Raw genomic sequence first — 27,117 nt, 5'->3', positions numbered from 1 at the left:
GCCCAGGCCTGGAAGCCCGTCCAGCCCCGCCCCGGCCCGGCCCGCCCCTCCGGGCGCACGGACGCGCAGCGCCCCCTGCCCGCCGCCGAGAGGGGGAGTGAGGGCAGCGGTGTGGCCCGACTACCCGACTCGCGCGGCGCGGCCGGGCGGTGCGTTCAGACCACGTGGGCGCAGGGGTGCACGCGAGGGACCGTGTCCCGCGTTAGTCCTCTGCGGATGGACGTCCCTGAAAAGCCGAGTGTGCGCGCGTCCGCCCTCGCCCGGCTGGGTGCGTCTACGCCGCCCAACTTGTTCATCCATTCATTCCGGAGTCTCAGGAACTGCCGAGGGCACTGCCGGAACGCGGTGGGTCCCCAGCCAGGATGGTGAAAAGGACAGGTAGAAGTGAGGAAGCAGAGCAGCCTGACGCTCTTTACATTGTTCGGAGTGTACTTGGTAGAGCTGCTTTGGAAAACTGGCAGCTTTCGCGTAGAGCTGAGCATACGCCAGCCCTGACCCAGCTATTCCACTGACTTGTCAACACCCAACAAAAGAAAAGCATAGGTATGACATCAAGAAATGTGCGCTGGAAAGTTTGTAGCCCTTCTCACAACAGCACCAGCTTGGAAGCAACCCATCAACAGAATGGAAAACTATGGACACAGACACCACCAGAATGACCAAAGTGCTGCTATATATACCCAATAGTGGGGACAAATCTTGGAGCAAATGTTGAGTAAAAGAGGCCAAATGTGGCAGCATACATTACATAATTCTACTTATATAAATTCAAAACCAAACCAAACCAATGTGTGGTGTGAGAAATAGGACAGTGGTCACCCTTGGAACTGGAAGAAGAAATGAAGGGGACTTCTGTCATGCTCTCTTTTATAATCTGGTGCTTAACCATATATATTTATTCTGTGAAAATCTGTCAAGTTGTACACTTTGATGTGTGTAACTTTCCTTTTGTATGTTACAGTTTAGTTAAAATTTTGCTTGAAAGCAGGCATGGTGGTGCGAGCCTTTAATCCCAGCACTCCAGAGGCAGATCTCTGTGAAATTGAGACCAGCCTGGGACTACCCTGTTTCAAAAAAGAGTTTACTTGAGCCAGGTATGGTGGCACACGCCTTTAATACCAGCACTCAGGAGGCAGAGGCAGGGAGATCTCAGTGAGTTCAAGGCCACCCTGGTCTACATAGTGAGTTCCAGGACAGCTGGGGCTACAGAGAGACCCTGTCTCAAAAAGACCAAAAGAAAAAAAAAAAAGTTCACTTGAAGAAAACGAGGGCTAACAAAATGGCTCAGCAGGTAAAGGCACAAGCCCCCAAGTCTGATGACCTGAGTTCAGTCCCTGGGGCCCACATGGTAGAAGGAGAGAACCAACTCCCACAAATTGTCCTCTTACCCCCATGTGTGCACTATGGCATGAGAGCACACACACACATATATACACACACATATAAAATATGTGTAATTTATAATTTTTATTTTATGTGTATGAATGCATTGCCTGCATGTATGAAGTGCACCCATGTTGTGCAATGCCTGCAGAGATCAGAAGAGGGCATCAGGTACCCTAGAACTGGAGTTGGAATGGTTGTTAGCCACCTTGTGGGTGCTGGGAACTGAACCCGAGTCCTCTGCAAGAGCAGCCAGTGCTGTTAACCACTGAGCCATCTCTCCAGCCCCTGAATGTAATTTAAAAAAAAAAAAGAAAAAAGAAAGAAAGAAAATGGTATGGAAGACATGACTCAGCAGTTAAGAACTATTGCTGGGTTTTCTTGGTTTTGTTTTTAATGTGTATGAGTATATTGCCTTCATGTATGTGAGTGCACCCGTGTCATGCAATGCTGCAGAGGTCAGAAGAGGGTGTCGGATTCCCCTGGAACTGGAGTTAAGGACAACTCCTAGCCGCCATGTGGGTGCTGGGAATCGAACCCAGGTCCTCTGTAAGAGCAGTCAGTGCTCTTAACTTCTGAGCCCCCTATTGCTGGTCTTACAGAGGACAGGACTTTGATTCTCAGTATCCAGGTAGGTGGGGCAGCTCACAACTCCCTGTAACTCCAGCTCCAGGGGATCTAACACCCTCTCTGGCCTCCCCAGGCACTTGTACTCATTTGTACACACCCCCCACACAGGCACACACACACATACACATAAATAAAAGGAAAATTAGTGTATATTGGTTTACTTATTTGAAGCTGGCCAATCAGTAGATTAGACCATGTCTGTTATGCTGTGTGTGTGTTTCAGAGATGTGTCTGTGTGTTTTGGTGTGATCATGCCCACCATATCTGACAGCATTTCTGAGGGCTTTTTTGTTGGTGTTTGTGTTGTTTTGTTTTTGTTTGAGACAGGGTCTCCCTGTAGCTCCACCTGGCCTGGAACTCACTATGTAGACCAGGTTGGCCTCAAACTCACAGAGATCAGCCTGCCTCTGCCTCCACAGTGCTGAGATTAAAGATATGTGCCACCATGCCCAGTTTCTGACAGCCAAATTGTAAGAGGTAAAACCTTGGGCAAGTCATTTGTCTCTATGCCTCATCTATAACATGGAAGAAAGTCACTGTACATCTACCACTAAGGACTGTGTCTGACATACAGTGAGAACCCAATAGTGTATAGTTGTGTCCACTGCTGACAGTCTGGCTTTAAGTATACCTGTTATGGCCTCTGCCAGTGAAATCCTTTGTTCTGATAGTTTGCTCATGGTCGCATCCTCACACAAGCCCCTGTCCCTTTGCTTGCTCACAAACTCCATGACCTGTTTATGGTCCCCTCTATCACACTGTTAGCTCCTTGGATTTGATTCTCACTGTGTCAGAGCCCAAGACAGTAGGTAGAGGTAAGTCCAGTCCTTTCAGTGTCTATGCCAGTGAATGAATTGCTGTTTGAGTGTGACCTGTCTGAAGCTTGCTCTCACCCTTGTGAGAGCATCTTGTGGATTCCTCAACACTTAAGTAGATGCATGTGTGTGAGGGGTCTGTTACTGGGCCTGGCAAGGTGAGGTGAAGTGCTGTCTGTCTCCCTCCTAGTAGGTGTGAGAAGGAAGGTGGAAGGCATCTAAGATAAGATAGGTCAGGAGGTGAGTGACTTAGGTGTGCCCCAAGTTAGACAGGGCTGTCTGTGGCCCATCTCTCTCACTGGGCCTGGCCCCGAAGGTGGGCCTGCCTGCATTCCTATCCTGACAGCCCCAAAGCTGTCCTCTCCTGTTGCCCAGCTCTCCCTTCAAAAGAGCCCTGTGTCAAGCTTTACCTCAGGTCGGAGCCTGAATCTCCACCTCCCAGCCAGACACAGGGCTGCTTTAAAAGCCCAAGGTCCCACTGACTGTGCCAACACCTGCCTCTTCCTCAGGCGGGTTACTGAGCTCAGGGCCAAGGAATCTTGCCTGAAAGTAGTGGTGGGGGAGGAAATGTTTGGGGTCTGGGCTATGATTGGAGGAGACCGGGCCACGCCCTCATCCCTCTCCCCTTTCTCCCCCCTCCCCCTAGGAAGGGGGGTGTGGAGGGAACCGGGATCAGCCGGGGGCCAGCATGAGCCAGAGGGAGGGAAATCTGGGTAAGGGACTGAGGAACTGGATTTTGGGTCCCCAAAGGGAACAGGAGTCAGTGGGGTGGGAAGCTGGGGTCTGGGTCTCTGCCACTACCACATAGCCCGGGTCTGAGAGGGGAGAGGCCTGGGCGGGGGACAGCAGACTCCGGTGTCAGGTAACAAGTGGGTGAGTGGGGAGAAAGGGCAGGCCCAGGGTTTTAGCGGAGGCCTAGGCTTGAGGCTTCAGGGGCTTGGGCTCAGGTGTTAGGTCACCGAGTACCTCGGTGAGTACACCCTGAGGAAGGGCTGGGGTCGGGCTGGTGCAGGTACTTAGAACAGTACTGAGAAAGAATCGGATAGGAGAGGGAGAGGGAGAGTTCGGGAAGGGAATCTGATCCATAGGCATAGAGTGTCAACAGGAGGCGAAAGTCCAGGCTGCTGAGATCCCGGAGAGCGGTGGGAAACACAGACGGAAGGGGCAGTTGCCGGGTCAGAACTACATTCCCCAGCATGCATTGGGGCGCCCACACTGTGCATCTTGGGAAATGTAATCCTCTTCCTGTGGCGCCACCCTACGGTTTGTACCAGAGTAGGCTGGTCTGAAATCCATTGATGCAGGTCAATCTAGCGTCTCTCATAGAAGGGACATTAGGAAGGGACTGGGGTTTCGGTCTCTCTGTCTGTAAACTGGGCCTTAAACGCACATTCCAGTTTGAAGTTTTGTACTTCAGTGATGCTGAATTCCACCAATAGTCATAAAAGTCCATACATATGTTAACCTTGTCGTAAAAGGTCTTAAAAGATAAAGCAGATTCACACAGGCAAAAAAGCTACCTTGGAAGTATAAATAAACATCCTAAAGTCGAAGGAAAAAGTTGATTTAAGGGTAGGGGGGATCTGGAGGCTGCATAGGATTTCATCTGTGATTTGGGGACAAGAGAGACATTTCAGGTAGAGAAACTGCTTGAAAAGGTCTGGTGCCTCTCTTTCCATCCGTTGGAATGGGACAGATTCTGTCTGGTTTGAATGTTAGCGCATCCATCCAGAGCAGAGCCTTCTGGGTTCAGGAAGAAAGAACCAGCCTTGGAGAGGCGGTTCAGGAATGGGGCTTGGGCTGCCAATATTCCCCCTCTTTCCTACCAGAAGACCCCCAGTCTGACTCCTCAGTCTCACTCCTTCCCCACTTGGAGGCCAAGATTCGCCAGACACACAGCCTTGCCCGCCTCCTGACCAAATATGCTGAGCAGCTGCTGGAGGAATATGTGAGTGGGAATGGGGGTCTGGGCTCTGGAAGGGGGAAACACAGATCACAGAGGTCTTCAACCACCCATTTCTTCCACTGTGTTCTCAGCTGTGGAAATCACAGTTCCCAAGGGGAACATTAGCTTTCTCTTGGCCACACAGCAAATCAGAGAACCCTGTGAACTTGGAGGCTCCATTTTTGGTACTGGAAATGAAAGGCCAGTCTGACTGGTCTGGAGTTCGGAAGTCTAGATTTGGACTTGGTGTGATCTTCTTGCCTCACTTCTATGGGCTCTAAAATAAAGCAGGTGGACAATATGAACTGTGAACACTTCCACTTGGCAACATTCAGAGAGGCCAAGAAAGGGTTTCAATCTGGGACAAAAATTCTATCCTATGAGGGGACTTTCAAAGAAGAAAGAGATCTGCCAGCAGTTGGATGGGCCAAGGACCCTGTCCTGGCCACATAAAAAAGATTCCTCTAAATTATCTTGGTATAGTGAAAGAAGGCTACAGTTTTGATTCAGACAGACTGTAGGGCTGCCAGCTTGTGACCTTGGGCAGTGATGATAACATTAAAAATAGTAATGTAACAAGTATGGTGGTGGACAGAAGGATAATACAGCTAGCTTTTTGGACCTACCAACTTTGGTTCAAATTCCAGCTCTGCCACTTCCTGAGTGAATAACCTAAGGCAAGTGGCAAGTCACTGTTTGTACTCAGCCCAGTTTTCGTCCTTCCTTCCTTTTTTTTTTCTTTTTTTTCCATTTTATTAAGAGAGAGAGAGAGAGAGAGAGAGAGAGAGAGAGAGAGAGAGAGAGAGAGAGAGAGAGAGAGAGTCTGAAGAAAACTTGGGTTGTCAGGGCCAGGAATAGTGCCACACTCCTTTAATCCCAGGAGGCAAAGACAGGCAAATCTCTACAAGTTCAAAATTGGCCTGGTCTGCATAGTGAGTTATAGGCCAGCCAGGGTTATGTGGTGAGACCCTGTCTCAAAAAAACAAAACAAAACAGGCACACCCTTAGGTTGTCAAGTGGGTGGCAGGTGCCTTTCTCACTGTGTAATCCTGGCTGGTCTGGAACTTGCTATGTAGACCAGGCTGGCCTCCAACTCACAGAGCTCTACCTGCTTCTGCCTCCCTAGTGCTGGGATTAAAGGGATATGCCACCATGTCCAGCCCAATTTTCTTATTTACAAAGCTACTATCATCATCATCATACCCATTTTTAGGAAATACATTCAAAGCAGCAACCACAGTGCCTGCACCAGAAGCAGGATACTTGCAAACAACAAATTGCTTTTATCTTTCATTTGTTCGGTCATATGACAATTGTTGCATTAAGAAGGAGGGAATGAGATTGACTGGGGAGGAGGAAGGGAATTTGAGGAGGAAGGAGTGGGATTGCCTGCTTCCCTGCACTGTTTCTGAAGGTCTCAGGAGACCTCTGATAGGAAGGACAGGGAGTGTTCTTTAACTTGACAGATAAGACAAGCTGAAAGAAAAAGGAAATGGTTTTGCAGGAAAAGTCACAGCTACTAAGTGGCATAGACAGGATTTAAATCTAGGTCTGAGGCCAATGAGACAGGTCAGGGGGTAAAGACTCTTGTTGGACAAGCCTGGAGACCAGAATTTGATCCCCAGAACCCACATAATGGAAAAAGGAGAGAACCAAAAAAAAGTTGTCCTTTGAACTCCACATGTGCACTGTGGCACGTGCCAAGCCGAGCACACACACAGACACACACACACACACCAAGTGCACACGCATACACACACTCAGCTCTTACACACAAATAAGTAAATAGCTACTATTTACTGAGCCCTTTCTAGGGGCCTACACCGGTCTTAACTGCCTTACCAAGTTGATATTGTTATGAGCTGGTAGATAAGGAAACACTGTTTTGCAAAGCCCATACGTTTTTGCTTTTTGTCTCAAGCACAAGAGCTCTTTTATGAGGGATTTATCTTTGGAAGATGAGGAAACCGAGTGCCCCGGAGACGGGTGGGGGGCTGTTCCAGTAAAGGAGCACCCCGCCGGGTCCGAGGAGCCCTGCTGACCGGTGGCCATGTCTCCGCAGGTGCGCCACCAGGGAGACCCTTTTGGGCTGCCGGGCTTCTCACCCCCGAGGCTGCCGGTGGCGGGCCTGAGCGCCCCGGCTCCCACCCACGCGGGGCTGCCAGTGCGCGAGCGCCTGCGGCTGGACGCGGCGGCCTTGGATGCGCTGCCCGGGCTGCTGGACGCTGTGCGCCGCCACCAGGCGGAGCTGAACCCCAGCGCCCCGCGCCTGCTGCGGCGCCTGGAGGACGCGGCGCGCCAGGCTCGCGCGCTGGGCGCCGCTGTGGACACCGTGCTGGCTGCTCTGGGCGCTCTGGGCGCCCGTGGGCCCGGACCGGAGCCCGCCGCCGCCGCAGCTGCCACCGTTACCAACACGGCTGCGGGCATCTTCTCGGCCAAGGTGCTGGGGCTGCGCGTGTGCGGCCTCTACGGCGAGTGGGTGAGCCGCACCGAGGGCGACCTGGGCCAGCTGGTGCCCGGGGGCCTCGCCTGACCACGCTGCCCCGCGCTCTCCAGCTGCGTGCGCTCTGGAGCTATCCACGTCTGTCTGCCTTGTCCTGTCTTCCTGGCTCTCCTGGTCTCAGGGAGTGTCCTGTGCCCACCAGCTTTCTCCTGTTCTCTGCTCTCCCTTCTTGGCGTCTTTGATGTTTCCCGGACTCTGTAGCTCTTGCTCCGTCCGACCTTCATCCCCCTTCAGTCCATGTGAGTGTGTGTACCCCTAGTCTCATCTCTTATAGGTGACACTTGATTTCACTCCCTTGGTTTCTTTGTCCTTTCCCAGGCAGAGAAGTGCCTGCTGGTCCTTCGGTGGCAAGACCACCCACCTCCAGGGTAATACCCTCCTGGGCTTTCCTCTCCACTAGTTCCTTTCGTTCCTGACCTTTCTCCCTTTGATGTCCTTCCCTTTCCTGTCTCCCTACCCTAGAAACCCCATCAGTAACCCCAGTCTATGGGGGAGGAAAGGGGAGGGGGGAAGAGAGAGAAAGAGAGAGAGAGAGAGAGAGAGAGAGAGAGAGAGAGAGGACAAATAACATCTTAGAGTTTTATTTGAGAATAAATTAATTTTTGGTAAATAAATGTTTTAAAATAAAACTAAAGTTATTTGTACATACAGTTGTTGCAAATGGGGAAACAGATTTGAGGAAAATAGAATCTTTAGGGTATGGGGTGGTCCCATACATACACCCACCCAAAAAGGCACAGTACAGATAAATTCACAAAGACCCGGCCAGGGATGCCCTCTGTCAGTCCTAGACATGAGCTGGATGTCCTGAGCAGGAAATAGGCTGAGTCCTAGTAGTTGTAACTGGGAATTGGACTTCCGTGGACCAGGGAGTGAAGCTCCTTCATTTGGAAAACATAACAGAAGGCCACAGACAGAGAGGTAGATCAGGAGAGAATGGGCTCCAGCAAAAAGAGGCCCATTTGTTCAGAAAGCCATACCTTCAAACAGGACTTGAGGTAGACAGACACAGGAAGAGAAGCCTCTGGACTTCCCCAAAATTATAGGAAGGGGAAGGTCTCCAGACAAGCCCAGGAAGGAGACCAGCTGTCCTGTCCCTAGAGTGGGACATGAAGCCAGTACTACTGACTTGGTGATCCCCAAGCAGGATCCAAGGATCCCCTCCCAGATCTGGAAAGGAGGCTGTGGGACCTGCAGGCTTCCCTGGCAAAAGGAGTGAAGGTTTCCAGGAAATACTACCAAGTACATGGCACACAGGTCCATCTGCTAAGTAAAATGTCATTCCTTCTCTGTCTCAGAAATAAGGCAGAAAAGAATCCTTTGAAAGAGCAAGTGTTAGAGCTCAGACAGGAAGGCCTACCCCTCTAAGCTGGATATTTGGCCTTGAGTAGAGCCAAGTCCCTCACAGCCCGATCTGTCCAGTGACCGTATTCCCGGGTCACTATGTAGCCTCTGCATTTCCTCTCAAAGGTGGAGGCTCCAAAAGGAACAAGCCCCAGAGTATCCTCTTCTGGGGGGATAGGCAGCCCCAGGGCAGTCATGATAGCAGCCATGTTGCCCATCAGGCCTTGGGCCCTGAGTCTTGCAGCTCCTAGCTGGGTCAGCAGGATAGGACTGCCAGGGTTCAGGTCACTCTGATCATCCCCCACAAGCTGGAGGTGCTGGGTCAAGGCCAGGAAGGCTTCCTGGACACGGTTTAGCCGCTCTGCATCATCCATTGCATGCCAGATCTTGAAGGAGACTGCAGCAGGGGGCAGGCTGCTGAGCTGGAGCTCAGGTGCTGAAAAGCCAGGGTCACTAAAGGGGCTGCCCTGGTACTGGAGCTGCATGAGTAACAAAGACAGGCATAAAGGGGTTGAAGGAGTGTGGAACTCTAGGGCCACATCATCCCTCTGAGACTGGCATCTTCCCACAGAGAGCCACCACTTGCCATGTATGGATGTTCTAACAGAGCAGGGGCATATAGGCACCAGTGTGTCTTCTGGGTACCAGCTGTGCAGCACTGAATCACAAGACTCCATAGCTCCACCTGGCAGTATTGTGACTGATAGGAAGCAATACACATACGGACTCAGCACAGCATCTGACATGCAATAAGGAGGTGAAAGCCACCATTAATCAGTGGAATATATCAATGAATAGTGTAGTTACATGTTCAATCCAAGTCTGTTATTGAAATGTATAACATCCCAGTGTTTCTTATTTATAGCATTTAGTTGCTTATATTCTCACCTGCACAAACCAAGATCCACAGAACCTTGTTTTTCTTTTTCTCTACACCTGCCTCCATGTTTGTCCGCTAATCCATGGAACTTTAAGGTGTTCAGAGGGAGGAGCTATGCCATGAGTCACCTTTGCATTATACGTATCAGCATAAAGGAGCCTTGTCTTAACAAACTAACAGTACCTGTAACTATCAACTATAACCTAAAATAAGTTTATACATGGTAAGAAGATAACAATTTGGAGAAGCTGGGATTTTTTTTCCATCTTGAAAACTTGAAAACTCCCTAAATCTAAAATTTTAGGAAAACTGCGAGTATGGTATAGGTTTAAAAAGCCATTTCATAATGACTTACACTTCTCATATAAAATCTTCAAATGCATTCTTATTATTTTTTTTTTGGTTGTCTTTTTGAAACAGGGTTTTCCTGTAGCCCCAGCTGTCCTGGAACTCGCTATGTAGACCAGGCTGGCCTTGAACTCAGAGATCTGCCTGCCTCTGCCTCCCAAGTGCTGGGACTACAGGCTGTGCCACCACGCTCGGCTGGCTTTTCTTAAGACAGGGTCTATGTAACCCAGGATGGCCTTGAACATGCAGTCCTCCTTCCTCTGCTTCCTGAGTGCTGGGATGACGGGTACATGACCACATCAGACTTACACATAGAATATAGAACTTTTTCTTCTGCTTTTTTTTTAATCTTTAAATATTTATTCTGTATATGTGTGTGCACACATGCATGCAGGTGAGGGGGCTCTCTCCTTCCACCATGTGGGATCCCTAGATCCAACTTAGGTTGTTATGCTTAGTAGCACCAAGCCATCCTGCCAGCCCCTTTTTCTGGTGTTTTTATTTATTTATTTTTATTGTTGTTGTCTGTTTCTTGTTTTTTAGAAAAGCTCTCATGCAGCACAGGCTGATCTTGAACTCACCATGTAGCCAAGGATGACCTTGAACTCCTGATCCTGCAGCTTCCACCTCCCAAGGCTGAGATCACATGTGTGTGTATTGTGCACAGCTTGACACAGAATCTTTCAATTCTTTATTTTTATTTGTGTTTGTGACCCTTGGAAATCATCTGAAAGTGCAGGATTCCCTGGAACTGGAGTTACAGACTGTTGTGAGCTGCCATGTGGATGCTGGGAACCAACTGGGCCTGGATCCTCTGCAGGATCACCAAATGGTCTGAGCCATCTGTCCAGTACCCCCACATTTTCTTTTTTTGAGAGTCTCATTATGTAGCCCTGGCTGGCCTGGAATTCACACTGTAGACCAACCAGAATGGCCCCAAACTCATGGAGTTCAGACTGCCCCCAACTCCCTAGTATCAAGATTAAAGGCATGTACCACCATGCCCAGCAACACAGAATCTTTTTTAAAAAAAATATTTTATTATTTTTTAACTTTTTTCTAGATTTTATTTTTTATTTTTATGTGTATGTGTGTTGTCTGCATGTAGGTAAGTGCACCCATGTCGTGCAATGCCCTCGAAGGTCAGAAGAGCCTGTCGAATCTCCTAGGACGGGAGTTATGGACAGTTGTTAGTTGCCATGTGGGTGCTGGGATTCGAACCCAGGTCTTCTGCAAGAACAGCCAGTGTTCTTAACCACTGAGCCATCTCTCCAGCCCCTTATTTATTATTTTTATTTTATGTTTATGTATGTATTGCCTGAATGTAGGTAAGTGCACCCGTGTTGTGCAATGCCTGCGGAGGACAGAAGAGACTGTCGGATCCCCTGGAATTGGAGTTATGGACAGTTGTTAGCTGCCAATTAGGTGCTGGGATTCAAACCCCGGTCTTCTGTAAGAACAGTCGGTGTTCTTAACTGCTGAGCCATCACTCCAGTCCCAACACAGAATCTTAATACACATTAATAGACCTAGTGCATAGATCACCTAGTCTCATATCCCCATTTTACAGGTAGAGAAACTGAGGCTTAGGGTGTACGTGGCTTTGCAAAGAATAGTGGTAGATATGGGACTAGAACCTAAATTTTGTGAACACATTGACACAATGTACAATAGAGTGGAAGAACTGCAAACCTCAGGGTCTCAGGACCAGGCAGATATGTGCTTTCAGAAGGAACAGGTCTGAGATAGAGTTTGGGCCCATGGGAACCCCACTCCTGCTTTAGACAGAAGTTCATACTCAGAATGGAAACCAAGACCACATGGGCCAAATAAAAAACATTCATGAGTCAGCGAGTACGCTGCCAGGTTTAGAGCAAATAGGGGAAAATGGGTATGGGGCTTATGGAGCAGCGTTCCACAGATGTGGTTTCACTTACTGGCACTGCCGGTTACTACCTCAGTGCCCTCAGGCCAATTATCTACCTCCCCTAAGAGTCCGTTTTTTTCATCTTTAATATGGATTTTAGTTCCACCTCTCAGAAGAGTGGAATCATCCCTCCTCCATTCATAAAACAATGTGAATGGAGCACCCAGCATGGCATAGGGCTCAAGTGAGCACATGGCATGAGTCTGGAATTATGACTGCCTAAAGCTTTTCCTTCTTGGGGCTTCCTATGTACTGTGTAACAGGGAGCAAAGGCAGGATCACAGCTTTACAATTGAGGAAGCCAAGGCCAAGGGAGGAGGGATGATCAGCCCAACATCACCCAGCCATCCGTGACAACACTCAAATGAGTGTGTCTCTGTCAAGAGCCCCTGTCCCCTCAGGCTCACAGACAGGTCTGGACTTGCTCTGCTCCCCCTACCCAGGTCAGCACCTCCTCCCCAGCCCCCTGCATGCCCAGTGTCACTCACATACGTCTGTAGCAATGTCGAGGTGTTCTTCTGCATATAGAGGGCCAGACTATAGGCTTGACTGATGGGCTCTGATGGGGAGATGGGGGCTGCAGGACTGAGGGGTGGCAGCAACAGGCTCAGTAGGCAGAGAGGGGCTGGTGGAGGACATCAGAGGGTCAGCACCAAGTCCCTGACCCTCTGCCGATTAATCATTCATTCATTCCAACAGTCTTTCAAAGGGTACAGCTCTTGTGGCCTGTGATATCTTATCTATTCAAGTCAAGGCAGAAATTTGGTAAGCAGAACTACTTAGAACACCACTTGAACTTTTCTTGAACACCAGACTCCTGTATTGTTTTGTTTTTGTTTTGTATATGTCACTAGACTAGCTTAGAACTCAATTATCTTGCCATTGCCTCCCCAGTGCTAGAATTACAGGTCAGTACCACCTTGCCCAGCTGTGCAAGTGTTTCTTCATCTGAACACTCATTACAAGGGTATACTCCCTTTGTCAAAATCCATGCAGCAGCCGGTCATGGTGGTGCATGCCTTTAATCCCAAGCACTGAGGAGACAGAGGCAGGCAGATCTCAGAGATTGAGGCCAGCCTGGTTACATAGCAAGTTCCAGGCCAGCTGTGGCTACAGGGAGACCCTGTCTCAAAAAAATAAATAAATCAAAAAGCAAACACAAAATCCATTCAGCTGTACTAAACTACCTACAAGTATAACTTGTATACTTTTCAGCTTATTTGTTATGTTCAATAAAAACTCTGCAACAACTGACAAGATGTATCCAGAATCTATTCATTTCTCTGTCTCCTCTCACTGCTGGCACCTTAGGCTGAGTGCCATTACCTCTCCCTTCTTCCCTGGTCTGTTTCTGCCTGGGCCCCTCTCCCCCCACATAGTCCCTCATGTCAAAGCATGTCCCTCTCCTGCTCAAATATGGCCAGGTTCCCCTCACTCATAATAAAAACAAGTCCTTAGCATGGACAGCAAAGATACTATTCTTTACGTTCTTGTCCATCTCCCTTCCTCAGATCCTCACCCCTGTTCTGCCCCATCAGGAAACACCCAAAATTCCTAAGGCTATTAGTTCCTTCCTGTTCTTCAGGCCTCAGCTAAGCAAAGCCACCCTGACCCCCATATCCAAAATCCCTTTCTCTTAAATTCAGTGAGTCAAAGCACTTGCCAAGCAAGCCTGATGGCTTGAGTTTGATCCTTGGAACCTACAATGGAAGGAGAGAATGAATTCCCAAAAGTTGTCCTCTGACAGCCACATGTCCCTGCCGGCGTACACACGCTTGTTGCATACACAAAGAATGAATAATTTTTTTTTTTGGTCTTTTTGAGACAGGGTCTCCCTGTAGCCCCAGCTGACCTGGAACTCACTATGTAGACCAGGCTGGCCTTGAACTCACAGAGATCTGCCTGCCTCTGCCTCCCAAGTGCTGGGATTAAAGGTGTGTGCCACCACGCCCGGTGAGAGAGGGCCTTTTAAATATTTTATTAGCCGGGCGTGGTGGCACACACCTTTAGTGCCAGCACTTGGGAGGCAGAGGCAGGCAGATCTCTGTGAGTTCAAGGCCAGCCTGGTCTACATAGTGCGTTCAGGTCAGCTGGGACTACAGGGAGACCCTGTCTCAAAAAGACAAAAAATAAATAAATAAATAAAAGGCCCTCTCCCCTGATTTATAGTCTTCAGAGATCTGTTGCCCCAAATTACCCATTTGTCTATTTACCAGCTTGTTGCTTCTCTTCCATCAGACTGTCACCCCAGGAAAGAGAGAACCTTACCTGGCTCATTGCATGATCCCCTAATAAATATTTGTTGAGAGAATGTGGCCACAAATAGCCTTACTTTCAGCCTCCTTCTCTCTCTCCCCTACCTCTCTCTTTTTCTCTTTCAAACTCCTCTCTTTTCACTGCACCTCCTCACTGTTTATTTCTTTAATATTTTGGCTATTGTGCAAAGAAATGGGTCTCATTGTGACATTTTCATCCATATACAAACATACATATTTGTTCTTATTGGCCCCCTCCTCCCCCTAGAGCCCTGCTCTGCTCCCATGTCCTCCCCTCCCTCTGGCTGGCCCCCCTCCTCCCCCTAGAGCCCCATGTCCTTCTTCCCTTCTTCCCTCGTCTCTTTTCTATTTTCACGTCCTATATATGTAAATTTAAAGCTAGATTCTGCATATGAGAAAAAAACATGCAATATTTGTCTGAGTCTGGCTTATTTTGCATAGCATAATGATTTCAGTTCCATTCATTTTTTTTTGAAAATATAATTTCATTCTTTTTGTAGCTGAATAAGTACCACATTTTTTTATCCATTCATCTGTCAATGAACATCTAGGCTGGTTCCAGATCTTGGCTATTGTGACTAGCAAGAAACATGGATGGGCAGATAACCCTGAGGTATTCCAGCTTCCTATTTATTTATTTATACAGCATGTAGACCAGACTCACTAAATAGGGGAAGATGATGACCTTGAACTCCTGATCCTCCTGTTTCTATCTCACGAATGAGGAGATTACAGTCTTGTACCACCATACTCACTTTATAAAATGCTGGGCATTGAATCTAAAGTTTTGTGCATGCTATACAAGCACTCTGCCCGCTGAGCTACACCTCCAAGCCCCAGCATTCTTTTCGCTTGCTGTTTTGAGAGTAGGATCTCACATTGCTCAGGCTGACCTTAAATTTTTATCCTCCGACTCTAGTTCCTTGGTGCTGAGATTACGGGCACATGCCATTACAGCTGGTGTGATTTACTTGTTTCCATAGCATGAATCTGCACAACAAAATCACCATCACATCACAAATTTTTGTCTGTTCCCTGCTGTATAACCAAAAGCTCAGAACAGTATGGTTGGGCCTCTGCATCTGCACCCATATCTTCAGTGGTTGCACATGGAAAGTTGTGGTAGTAGTAGACATGTACAGACATTTTTCCCCCTCAATTTAGTCCTTTAAAAATACAATATAAGGGGCTGGAGAGATGGCTCAGTGGTTAAGAACACTGGTTGTTCCTGCAGAAGACCCAGGTTCGAATCCCAGCACCCACATGGCAGCTAACAACTGCCTGAAACTCCAGTTCCAGGGGATCCAACAGCCTCTTCTGTCCTCCTCGGGCATTGCACAACATAGGTGCACTTACCTACACACAGGAAATACATGCATACACATAAAATTATAAATAAAATATTTTTAAAAAAATACAATATAAGCCAGGTGTGGTGGTGCATGCCTTTAATCCCAACACTCGGGAGGCAGAGGCAGGTGGATCTCTGTGAGTTCAAGGCCAGCCTGGGCTTCATAGTAAGTTCCAGGCCAGCTGGTGCTGCAGGGAGATCCTGTCATAAAAAGACCAAGAGGAAAAAAAAAAAGAAAAAAAAATATAGAACATAGTACTGCCAGGCGTGGTGGCGCACGCCTTTAATCCCAGCACTTGGGAGGCAGAGGCAGGCAGATCTCTGTGAGTTCAAGGCCAGCCTGGTCTACATAGTGAGTTCCAGGCCAGCTGGGGCTACAGGGAGACCCTGTCTCAAAAAGACCAAAAAAACAAACAAACAAAACATAGTACTGACATTTATCAGTTATTTATTTATTTATTTATTTGTTTTTGGTCTTTTTGAGACAGGGTTTCAAGCCTGTAGCCCCGGCTGCCTGGAACTCACCATGTAGACCTGGATGGTCTTGAACTCACAGAGGTCCTCCTGCCTCTGCCTTCTGAATGCTGGAATTAAAGGCGTGCACCACCACGCCCAGCCTGACATTTATCAGTTATTATAAATGGTCTAGAGATGACCTCAAGTACATGAAAGGAAATACATAGGCTAAATGCAAATATCGCATTATAGTCAAGGGACTGGAGCATCCTTGAAGTTTGGTGTTCTGGTGGGGCAGTTCTGGAGCCAATCCTCTGTGGATGTCAAGAAACACCTATATTATTAGCACATAACAGGCCTTAAAACATACTCATTGAATGCATGGTGGGTGAGTAGATCCTTCTGTGTATAAGGATGTGGAGGTTTCCATCAGGTGCACAATCACTGGGTACTGAGACCCAGCAGCCAGAAGCAGCGGGCAGGGCTTCCTCCCATCCTGGTGTCTGGGCCCTGCTGCCCTGTCCCCTCACTCACCCAGCAGACAGCACATGCTCCCTCCTCGGCTGCTTCCTCTGGAGCTTCTGGGTCTCTCCAGGGCACCTGTTCTCCCGTCCCTCAGGTAGCTTTATACTGGGACCAAGCCCTAGAGCCACCCAGGAGGGAGGGGAAGCTACACCCTAGGAAAGGAGGGCAGACAGGGTCCTGGCAAAGAATGAAGCAGACCCAGCCAGAGGACAGGACAGAGAGAAGTTTGGGAGGGACCAAGATGAGGGCATATATTTCAGGCCAACCAGAAGATCCTGAGGCAGGGAATAGCCAAGGAAGGGGACACTAAGCTGACACCTTAGACCCCTACAAACCCCAAACTGGACCTAAAACCCTGGTGGTTGGGAGGGAGGGGGCAAGGGCGGGGAGAGGATTATGGGGGACAAAGGGGCAGCCCTGCTCCACCTGCTGCTCCGCACGTCCTGGGATCCAGTTTCCCATGAAGAGGCCGCCCCCTGCTCCGCCCAGGCATTGGGCCCTGACTTCCAAGGACTTTGGAAAAGGAACAGGAGGAGTGGTGTGGGAGCCTCATCATCTATACCCAGGTGTGCCCCTGGACACAGGCGCATGCATGCATTCACCCATGTACTGGCACATAGCAAACCTGTGCACACAGTTTTATGTATTCATTTGTTCAAGTACGTATGTACCCTACTGTCTGTCAGCCCCTATTCTAGATGCTTGGCACAGAGCATGGAACAAGACAGACAAAAATCCCTGCCCTCATAGAGCTGACACTCTTGGGCATGCTTTGTGTGTCTTATCAGGCCTTTACATGTCATAAACCCAGTCCTAGGCAGATGAGTACTCATCTGTACAGATGCACACACATACTCAAATACAAGCCAAACACTAGAATCCCAGCCATAGGCATCTGCACAGAGCCAATATGCACTCACAGATGATTAGCACCCCATGTGCATACCTGTGTACACAGACACAGGCTGCCCGAAATCAGGAATTGTGATTTAACCACATCTCAGCCTCTGACAGATTAGGAAAACTGTCCCTATATACAGGTACAATATACAAGGACACACATACACATGACCTCATATATACTCTCCTGGACATCCTCCCTGGAGAAGCCTGTGGCAGAGGGGCAGAGTGGAGGACAGAGATGCTGGCTCTGGCACCACCTCAGAGCTTGCACAGTCTCTGTGTGATGGAATAATGCTCGGTTTTCACTCCCTACTTTGGAGTGTGGTCAGCCATCCTTACCCCTTCCAAGGATGAGAAGACGGTTCCACCCTACCTCCCCCAGTCAAGGGTGGTGTGGAGGGAAGGTAGCACACATTCATTTAATAGATACAGTGCAACATCTACTGTGTGGCACTGGGGTGAATGGAAAGTGTTCCTGGTGGGTAAGACCAACAATAAACGTATAAGCTAACAAAAACTAACATCTCAGGTATGGTGGCACAAACCTGCAATTCCAGCACTTGGGAGGCTAAAGCAGGGAAAAATCTCAATTTGAGGCCAACCTGGGTTTCCTAATGAGAGCCTGTCTCAAAATGAAATGGAATGAAATCAAACAACCCAAAGTTTCCTAAAGCGACAAAGGGCTGAGAAGCCAAAAGGGGGTCAAAGTGGTTAGTTGGGAGTGGGGGGTGGGTAAGGAGAACTTAGCTAAGGAGCCCAAGGTCCTGAAAAGGGTAGCTGCTTACCTGATGTCACACAGCAAAGCCAGGACAAATCCTAGGCCCTGGCTTCAGCTTGGCGCTGGAAGTGGGTGTCCTGTATCTGAACTGTGGATTCAAACAGGAAGGAGGTTGAAGAAACAGACAGTTCTGAGTTGGGGGGTTTCTAAACAGCATCTACAAGGATGGGGGCTGCCAGGGTGGCAGGTAGGGCCTGTGCAGGGCAGGCGATGATGTCAGGGGATTAGGATAGGCCCATTGAGTGGGTGCACTGAGGCGTGGACTGGGCCATGGCAATGGAGTGGGAGAAGGAGGAGAAAAGGGAGGAGATACTCGATCTGTACTATTTACAGGTGAAGGTGTACGTGGGCCTCAGCCAATAGGGCAGGTCAACCCCTACCTAGCCTGACCACTGCCTGCCCCTCTCAGGAGTTTCACTTTCCCCCCAGGTGTCCTTCAAAGCTGGAAGATTCCATCCCCACCCCCAAACCAGCCCTTTTTGTCCAAAGCGACCATGTTGGTGTCAGCAAGGTCACAGCTCTGCCCCTCTGTCCTGCTCTGCCCTGTGGGTCCACTGATCTCAACTCTGTTCTGATCTCACCAGAAGCCAATCCCTTGGGGATTCTGGAAGTTTAGGAGTCAGCAGACATGGACTCAAGTCCTGCCTTTGTTCATCACTAACTTGAACAAGTTAATCTCTCTGAGCTTTGGTCTCCTCTTTCCTTCCTTCCTTGTCTGTGGTACTAAAAATGGAACCCAAGGACTTTCCTGGACTACCCAAATGCTCTTTCACTGAACTACATTCCCAGTGCACCACCTTGTTTTAAAATTTTTATTTTATGTTACGATGTTTTGTCTGGATGTATGTATGTGTACCACATTCATGCAGTGCCCATGGAGGCCAGAAGAGGGCATCAGATCCCTAGAACTGGAGTTACAAATAGTTTTGTGCCACCATGTGGGTGCTGAGAACCAAACCCCGGTCCTCTTAAGAGCAGCCAGTGCTCTTAACTGCTCTCCAGCCCTTGTTTTGTTTTTGAGATAGGACTCAGTAGCTGGCCACTAACTGTACCACTAGCTGGCATGGAACTTACTATGTAGACCAGGCTGGCTTTGGACTCACAGAACTCCAACTGCCTCTCTCTCCTGAGTACTGGTATTAAATTGTGCACCACCATACCCAAGCTACTTTGTTTTGTTATTGTTGTTCTTTGTGATACTAAATCTTTTTTAAAAAAATTTAATAAAATCCACTAATACAATGGATTTACTAATTTACTAATTCCTAATTTATTAATACAGTGGATACGGTCTGTTCAAATTCTATTAAGGAAAATTTTATTTATATTTTATTTTATGTGTATGAGTGTTTTGCCTTCATGTGTATAGGTGCACCATGTACATGCAAAGCCTGAGGAAGACCAGAAAAAGGCATCGGATCATTTGGAACTGGAGTTATGGACTGTTGTTAGCTGTGATGGGGGTGCCGGAACTGAACCCAGGTCCTCTGTAAGAGCAGCCAGTGCTCTTAACTGCTGAGCCATGTCTCCAGTCCTACTAAATCTTTTCTTTTCTTTTTTTTTTTTTCTTTTATCTTTTGGGTCTTTTTGAGACAGGGTCTCCCTGTAGCCGCAGCTGGTCTGCCTGGATTTGCTATGGAGACCAGGCTGGCCTCTGCCTCCCGGAACTCACAGAGATCTGTCTACCTCTGCCTCCCAAGTGCTGGGACTACAGGCGTGCACCACCATGCCCAGCCTGATTTTTTTTAAAAAAATATTTATTTAGCCTGGTATGGTGGTGCAAACCTTTAATCCCAGCACTGGGGCAGTAGAGGCAGGCAGATCTCTATGAGTTCAAGGCCAGCCTGGTCTACATAGTGAGTTCCAGGACAGCTGGGGCTACAGGGAGACCCTGTCTCAAAAAAAAAAAAAAAGGATTTATTTATTTTTATCTGTTTTGGCTCCTGTTTGCAATGTCTCCATTATTCTAAGGTTTATGGCAAGGCAGAAATGCAAGGTAGAAGGGCATTGTGCAAGAAGCTATTTACCTCTTGGCAACCAGAAGCAAAGAGGAGTAGTAAGAGGGGACAGGGACAAGATGAATACTTCAATGACATAACCCCAGTGACCAGGCCCTACTAACACAGTTCCACCAACCTCCCAAGAGTCTATTAAAAAACAGAATCTAAGCTGGGCATGGTGGTGCTTGCCTTTAATTCCAGCACTCAAGAAGCAGAGTTTGAGGCCAGCCTGGACTACAGAGCAAATTCCAGGCCAGCTGGGGCTGCAAGGAGACTCTGTCTCAAAAAGCCCCACCCCCGCAAAAAAGGAATCCATCAGGTCAGAGAAGACTCCGTGAGCTCATGAGCTAATCCTGTGTGGAACACCTCACTGACACATACAGAGGCATGGTTTATTCATTTCCTAGGCATCTCTCAACCCAATCAAGTTGACAATCAATATAAAGTATCAAAACACCAGATGTGGCAGTACATGGCTATGATCTTGATCTTGGCACTTGTGATAGAAGCAGGAGGATCAAGAATTCAAGGCCAGGGCTGACCAGATGGTTCAGCAGGTAAAGGCAACTGCTGAAAATCATGACAATCTAAGTTCGATCCAGGAACCCACATGGTGGAAGGAAAGAACTGATGTAACTTGTCCACTGACATGCAATTCCCCCCCAGTAAATTTTCTAAAATATAATTTAAAAAAAAGAAGGGGCTGGAGAGATGCCTCAGAAGTTAAGAAGACTGTCTGCTCTTGCAGAAGACCCGGGTTCAATTCCCAGCACCCACATGGCAGCTACGAACCATCCTTAACTCCAGTTCCAGGGGATAGGACACCCTCTTCTGACCTCTGTGGCATTGCACAACACGGGTGCACTCACATACATGCAGGCAATATACTCATACACATAATATAAAAATAATAAATAAAATATTTTTAAAAAATTTTTTGAAAAAAGAGTTCACAGCCAGTCTGGGGTATATAAGACTCTATTTTTTTTGTGTGTGTGTGTAAATTTTTAATTGAATTTTTGTGTATTTCATACAGAATATCTTTTTTTTTCTTTTTCTTTTTCTTTTTTTTTTTTTTTTGGTTTTTTTGAGACAGGGTCTCCCTCTAGCCCCAGCTGGCCTGGAACTCACTATGTAGACCATGCTGGCCTTGAACACACAGGGATCCACCTGCTTCTGCCTTCCAAGTGCTGGGAGTACAGGCGTGCACCACCATGCCCGGCTCATACAGAACATCTTAATCATCTTTTTTAAGAGCCTGTCTTAAAAAAAAAAAAAAAAAAAAAAAACAGAACAAAATACAACAAAAACAACAAGAAAACAAACAAACAAAACCTAAAGGGGAGAGGTCTGTGGTTCCAATTAGGGACTCAACTAAGACACATGCAAGAGTCTGATCTTTGAAAAGACTGCTTGGCTTCAGGAAATGCCCACACCAGTGCCTCCTCTGGATGGGGTGGCAGGGCAAAGGGGCAGCAAGTGTAGTGCATGGATGGAGACCCCAAGTCAGCCATCATCTGAGCAAGGAGCCCAGCTCACTCTGTTAATCGATTCTACAAACTTAAAAAAAATTTTATTATTTTTATTTTATGTATATGAGTGTATTACCTGCATGTATGTGAGTGCACTTGTATCTTACAATGTCTGCAGAGATCAGAAGAGAGCATCAGAGTCCCCTGGAACTAGAGTTATGGACAGTTGTTAGCTATCATGTGGGTGCTGGGAATCAAACCTGGGTCCTCTACAAGAGCAGCCAGTGCTCTTAACCACTGAGCCATCTCTCCAGCCCCTTGAGTCTGTGAATTTTTGAGACAGGGTCTCCCTGTAGCCCCAGCTGGCCTGGAACTCACTATGTAGACCAAGCTGGTCTTAAACTCACAGAGACCTGCCTGCCTCTGCCTCCCCAGTGCTGGGATTAAAGGCTTGCGCCACCATGCCTGGCTGTTCTGTGAACTTTTATAGCACCTTTCTAGATGCTGGGAGATGTCGGTGAATAAGATGGAGAAGGTCCCTGTCCTCCTGGAGCACACAGCCTTGCAGCTCAACCATTTCTATCAGCATTGTCATCACCACCACTATTTCCTCTATTTTACTGGCAATCTAAACTTGTTGTAGGCTGGTGTTTTCTACATACACCCCTTAAACAGGGCAGTATTGCTTCCTGCTCAGATGAGAAAATTGAGGCACAGCAAGGTGAAACAATTAGTTCAGCATCACACAGCTAGCAGGCAACAGTGCCTAGCATTTGAACCCAGGCTCCAGAGCTAGAGCTCTAGCCTGTCTCCAGTACTTCTGGTCTTTGAGGGCTTTCCAAAGCCTTTGTTGCCCCAAAGGGTATCTGGCAAGGAGCTATCACCCACATTCCTTAGAAGAGACGTAGAATGAAAAGTTATCTTTTCTTAGCCTTTATTATTTGTAGTCATTATAAAATGACAGATATTCTCAATTAATCTGTATAACAATTCTGAGCACTGGATCTCAACATGTTTTCTTGTTCATTGCTCTTTATAAATTCTGCAATGCTGGGGTTTGAACCTGGGGCCTCACTCATATTAGGCAAATACTCTACCACCAAGCTACATCTCCAATCTTGTTTGTTTGCTGAGGGTCTAGCTATGCAGCTCAGGTAAATACTATGCCTCAGACTCACAATTCTCTGACCTCATCCTCCCTTACTGGATGCTGGAATTGCAGGTGTGAACCATTACACATATTTTTTGTTTGTCATCTGTTTTAATGTAGTGATAGTGACAGAGCCTAGAGCCTCATGCATGCATGCCACACATGCAGTCCTGTGGCTGAGCTGCAATCCAGTCCCTCACTAGGTAAGTGCCCCACTGCTGAACCACACCCCTAAAAACTCAGTTTTACAATGAGGTTCAGGGGAATTTGGTGACTTGCCACAGTCACTTGAAAGATGAGCTGTAGAAAACATGAACTCAGAAGTAGCTCCAGGGACTGGGGTGCAACCTGCCATTTTGAGATGTAGAGTTTTGCTGTTCCAACATCAGTATCAAAATCTGTTCCTGTGCTGGGTACATATGATAGACATTATGAGGAAGTGGGGGGCACAGATCTGGCAGTGGTTAACACATGTCCTAACCCAGCCTCAGCAGCACAGTGTTTGGCAACCTTTGGGACCCGACCAAACTTTGCCTCTGCTTCATGAACTGGCCTGGGTATGATGAGCAGGTCCAAGAAAGAAGAGCAGTAAGCCTACACCAGGAGTATGGAGTCTGATGGGAAACAGCAGTGTGCTGGGTTTTTGTTTTGTTTGTTTGAGTCAGGGTCTCCCTGTAGCACCAGCTGGCCTGAAACTCACTATGTAGACCAGGCTGGCCTTAATCTCACAGAGATCTCCCTGCCTCTGCCTCCAGGTGCTGGGATCAAAGCCGTGCACCACCATGCCTGGCAGTGTTCTGGTTTTAAAACTGGGAGACAGCAGACCCAACAGGATTGTCCATCACTCAGCAATTACACACTGAATGGCCACTGTGTGACCTGAACATCTAAGAGGTGATGCATGAACTGAGTCTAGTCAAAGGAGTAGACCTAACAAGCAACAAGAGCTACCTCAGACTCTAGCATGTGCAAGGCCCTAGGTTCCACTCCCAATACCATAAAACACAACACACACAAAGCAAAATACTGTTTGATAAGGACACAGAACTAAATAAGTCATTGGAACAACAGAAAAGCAAGGGACAGACTCATGTGTATCCTTGAGATATGATAAAACTGACCCTTCAAATACAGGAGGACAGAAGACGCTATTTAAAATAAAAGGCATTGAGAGCTGGGGAGACTGCTCAGTGGATAAGAGTACTTACTGCCCAATGATGCAAGCCTGATGACCCGAGTTCAACCCCTGGAACCCACATAAAGGTGGAAAGAACCAGCTCCATAGAATTGTCCCCTAATCTCCACATGTACCCTCGTACACATAATGCACACATACACAATAATAGTAATTTAAAATTGTAAAAAGCATCAAGTAGTGTGTGGTGGTTCATGCTTGTAATCTCAGCACTTGGGAAATTGAAATAGGAGGATGTCAAATTCAAGGTCAGCCAGGCTACATAGGAAGATATTGTTCAAAAAAGGAGGAGGAGGTGGGGGAGGAAGAGAAGGAAGAGGAGGAAGAGAAAGAAGAGTGCACATCTATAATCCTAGCACTTGGGAGATGTAGGCAGGAGGATCAAGAGTCCAAGACCATCCTAAGCTACAGCAGGCTCAGTTTCAAAGCAAACAAACAAAAACCTTTAAGAAAGGCCCGGGCCTGGCACTGTGGCACAGGCCTTTAATCCCAGCACTTGGGAGGCAGAGGCAGGTGGTGGTGGATCTCTGTGAGTTCGAGGCCAGCCTGGTCTATATAGCAAGTTCCAGGTCAGTTGGAGCTACAGGGAGACCCTGTCTCAAAAAAAAAAAAAAAAAAAAGCCATTTTATAGATGGAGGGAACCTGGGGTCCTTAACTATATACAATGGATACCTGATAGAGTCAAAATTCGAACTCAAGTCTATAGCCTCTGTTTAGAAACTACTACAACGAACCACTACAACACCCATAGGCATCAGATTCAGCTGTGTGTGTTTAATATAACTACAGGAAATTTCTCATGCAAAACTAGAGTTCCAAGTTTTCTTCAGAAATCCTGAAATCTGGTGTTCTGTATCAGTTTGCACTTTGATAAAGAAAGAGCTGAAGCCAAGCACTGCCTGCTCCTTTTGGACAAAACCTACACTCTTCCGCTAGAGAGATGGCTCAGTGGCTGAGAGCACTTGCAGTTCTTGCAGAAGACCAGAGTTTGCTTCTCAGCATCCACATCAGGAAACTCACAGCCACCTGGAACTCCAGTTCCAGGGGCCCTGATACCCTCTTCTCCCTTCTGAGGACACCCCCACCCACAACATGCATATGGTACCAGGTAGACACATACAAAAATAAATCTCTAATATTAGAATTTAGGTTTTAAAACAACTCTCCTCTCTCATTCCCCACATTTTTCATCTAGTTTGATCAGTCCTAACATAAGTTCTGTAGGCCCCATTCCATCTGGAACAACTAGAAGCAGCTTATTGAGTACCAGGACCAGTTCTTACACCATATAGTCCCTCAGTTCTGAGCGCTGTGCTTGCACCTGGGTAGGATTGCAAAAGGAGATCGCACAGGATACAGGAGGGGGTGTGGCTCAGTGGCAGCAGCAGTGGAGTACTTGGCTGGGATTAAAGCTGTGCACCACCACACCCAGCCTGTTTTGGTTTTTTGAGGTGGGGTCTCAAGTAGGCTAGGCTGGCCTCAAACTGGCTATGATGCTGAGATTGGCCTTCAAACTCCTGACCCTCCTACCTCCAACTCCTCCTACCTCCATCTCCTGTGTGCTGAGTCTCGTAGGTATATACTGCCATGTATGGCTTTGCATTAGTTCTATACCTTCAGAAAGATGGCTTAAGAACAGTGCATGGCAGTGGTTTCCTGTGTGAAAGCAGAAACACAGGATGGTGGGGCTGCAGATCAGTTTTGGAATCAGGCCCCACATTCATGCTAACAGCTTGTTCTTGTTATGACGTAGTTGACAGTGTCCACATAAAGCAGAATAGATTACAACTCAACTATGGCAAGTGTAAAGGAAATGGGCCTGCAAAGAGTTGGTGTCAGCAACGTGTGGCTTCATGTGGCCTTAGAACAAGTCATTGGAGTTCATTGTCCACTGCTCCTGGAGGATCATATATCAACAGTAGCTGGGTGTCTGCCAGCACTGATAACTTCTCCCTGAAGTTCCTTCTCTATTATTAATTATGGTTTTGGGTCTTTTTGAGACAGGGTCTCCCTGTAGCTCTTGCTGACCTGGAATTGGCTATGTAGTCCAGGCTGGCCTCAAACTCACAGAAGTCTACCTGCTTCTGCCTCTCAAGTGCTGGGATTAAAGGCCTGTGCCACAGCACCCAGCTAAAATAGGAGTCTTAGGGTTTGGTTTTTTTTTTTTTTTTTTTTTTTTTTTTTGTCTTTTGAGAGTGTTTCCCTGTAGCCCCACTGGCCTGGAACTCATTATGTAGACCAGGCTGACCTCTAACTCAGAGAGATCAGCCTGTCTCTGCCTCCCAAGTGCTGGGATTAAAGGCCTGTGCCACCATGCCTGGCCTCTCTTAAAAGTTTTTTGTTTGCTTTGAAACCTTGCCTCCTGTAGCTTAGAATGGTCTTGGACTCTTGATCCTCCTGCCTATACCTCCCAAGTGCTAGGATTACAGATGTGTACCCCTCCTCATCAACCTCCTCCTCCTTCTCAACCTCCCCCTCCCCCTCCTCCTTTTTTGAGACAATATCTTCCCATGTACCCTGGTTGGTCTTGAATTTGAAATCCTCCTATTTCAGTCTCCGAAGTGCTGAGATTACAGGTATGCACTACCACAGCAGCCTTATAGGATTCTTATAAAACTCAAATGAGATGCTGAAAGCATTTAGCAGTATGTGGGGTGGGGCTGGGCTGCAGCATAGTAGTAGAGTAGTAGAGATCCCCAGTTTGATTCCCAATGCTGAAAAAAAAAGAAAAAAAAAACTGTGCAGTGAAGCCAGAGCCTGTTCCAGGGGACACAACTCTCTGTTCTGGTCCCTACATTTACATACAAGCAGGCAAAACACTCACACACATTAAACAAAAGTTAAAAAAATTAAAAATCTGCCAGGTGTGGTGGTGCACATCTTTAATCCCAGAATTTGGGAGGGAGAGGCAGGTTGATCTCTGTGAGTTCAAGGCCAGCCTGGTCTACAAAGTGAGTTCCAGGACAGCTGGAGGTGGAGCTGGAGTCTCAAAAAAGACACCCCCCCCCCAAATTAAAAATCATTTATTAAAAAACAAAACAAACAAAAAAAAAAACCTATGCCGGGTGTGGTGGCAAGACTTGTAGATCCATGGAACAAAATAGAAGACCCAAACATGAGTGCATGCAATTTCAGCCACCTGATATTTGACAAAGAGATCAAGAACACACACTGGAGGATAGAGCATCTTTAACAAATGGTGCTGGCAATTTGGATCTCCACCTGTGGAAGAATG

General features: G+C 47.5%; 2 protein-coding genes across 4 annotated transcripts; one reads left to right on the top strand and one right to left on the bottom strand.

The window, feature by feature from the left end:
• The first annotated feature begins 3,463 nt into the window (after positions 1-3,463).
• On the top strand, positions 3,464-7,881 carry LOC103726340 (cardiotrophin-1). Of its 3 annotated transcripts, XM_029559060.1 has the most exons (4): positions 3,527-3,541; positions 3,923-4,091; positions 4,661-4,776; positions 6,836-7,881. In XM_029559060.1, the coding sequence occupies exons 2-4, from the start codon at positions 4,025-4,027 to the stop codon at positions 7,304-7,306; spliced, it is 654 nt and encodes a 217-aa protein (XP_029414920.1). In that variant the 5' UTR covers positions 3,527-3,541; positions 3,923-4,024; the 3' UTR covers positions 7,307-7,881. The 3 variants fall into 3 exon arrangements, with proteins under 3 accessions (XP_008822051.1, XP_008822050.1, XP_029414920.1); XM_008823829.3 differs by lacking the exon at positions 3,923-4,091 and having other exon boundaries at positions 3,464-3,541; positions 6,836-7,880; XM_008823828.3 differs by lacking the exon at positions 3,923-4,091 and having other exon boundaries at positions 3,475-3,541; positions 4,658-4,776; positions 6,836-7,878.
• Positions 7,882-8,539: 658 nt separating this feature from the next.
• Positions 8,540-13,162, bottom strand: LOC103726417 (cardiotrophin-2). Its single transcript, XM_008823976.2, has 3 exons — positions 13,102-13,162; positions 12,264-12,400; positions 8,540-9,099 (listed from the first exon to the last, which is right to left on the bottom strand). Exons 1-3 carry the CDS (start codon positions 13,160-13,162, stop codon positions 8,641-8,643), a joined length of 657 nt encoding a protein of 218 aa, XP_008822198.1. The 3' UTR covers positions 8,540-8,640.
• Between the last annotated feature and the right edge of the window lie 13,955 nt (positions 13,163-27,117).

Source organism: Nannospalax galili, unplaced genomic scaffold, assembly GCF_000622305.1.
Source record: "Nannospalax galili isolate Female #2095 unplaced genomic scaffold, S.galili_v1.0 scaffold788, whole genome shotgun sequence".
Lineage (NCBI taxonomy): Eukaryota > Metazoa > Chordata > Mammalia > Rodentia > Spalacidae > Nannospalax > Nannospalax galili.
The sequence above is the reverse complement of the archived record's forward strand: the minus strand, read 5'-3'. Positions and strand labels throughout refer to the sequence as shown.

Bases quoted from the DNA above. Each gene is read 5' to 3' on its own strand.
- LOC103726340 (XM_029559060.1), top strand. From the start codon at position 4,025: ATGCATTGGGGCGCCCACACTGTGCATCTTGGGAAATGTAATCCTCTT. The intron at 4,092-4,660 runs GTTTGTACCAGA...TCCTACCAGAAG, and splicing joins TCCTGTGGCGCCACCCTACG to ACCCCCAGTCTGACTCCTCA. The intron at 4,777-6,835 runs GTGAGTGGGAAT...ATGTCTCCGCAG, and splicing joins AGCAGCTGCTGGAGGAATAT to GTGCGCCACCAGGGAGACCC.
- LOC103726417 (XM_008823976.2), bottom strand. From the start codon at position 13,162: ATGAGGGACTATGTGGGGGGAGAGGGGCCCAGGCAGAAACAGACCAGG. The intron at 12,401-13,101 runs GTAATGGCACTC...GTCCTCCACCAG, and splicing joins GACCAGGGAAGAAGGGAGAG to CCCCTCTCTGCCTACTGAGC. The intron at 9,100-12,263 runs GTGAGTGACACT...TTACTCATGCAG, and splicing joins CGACATTGCTACAGACGTAT to CTCCAGTACCAGGGCAGCCC.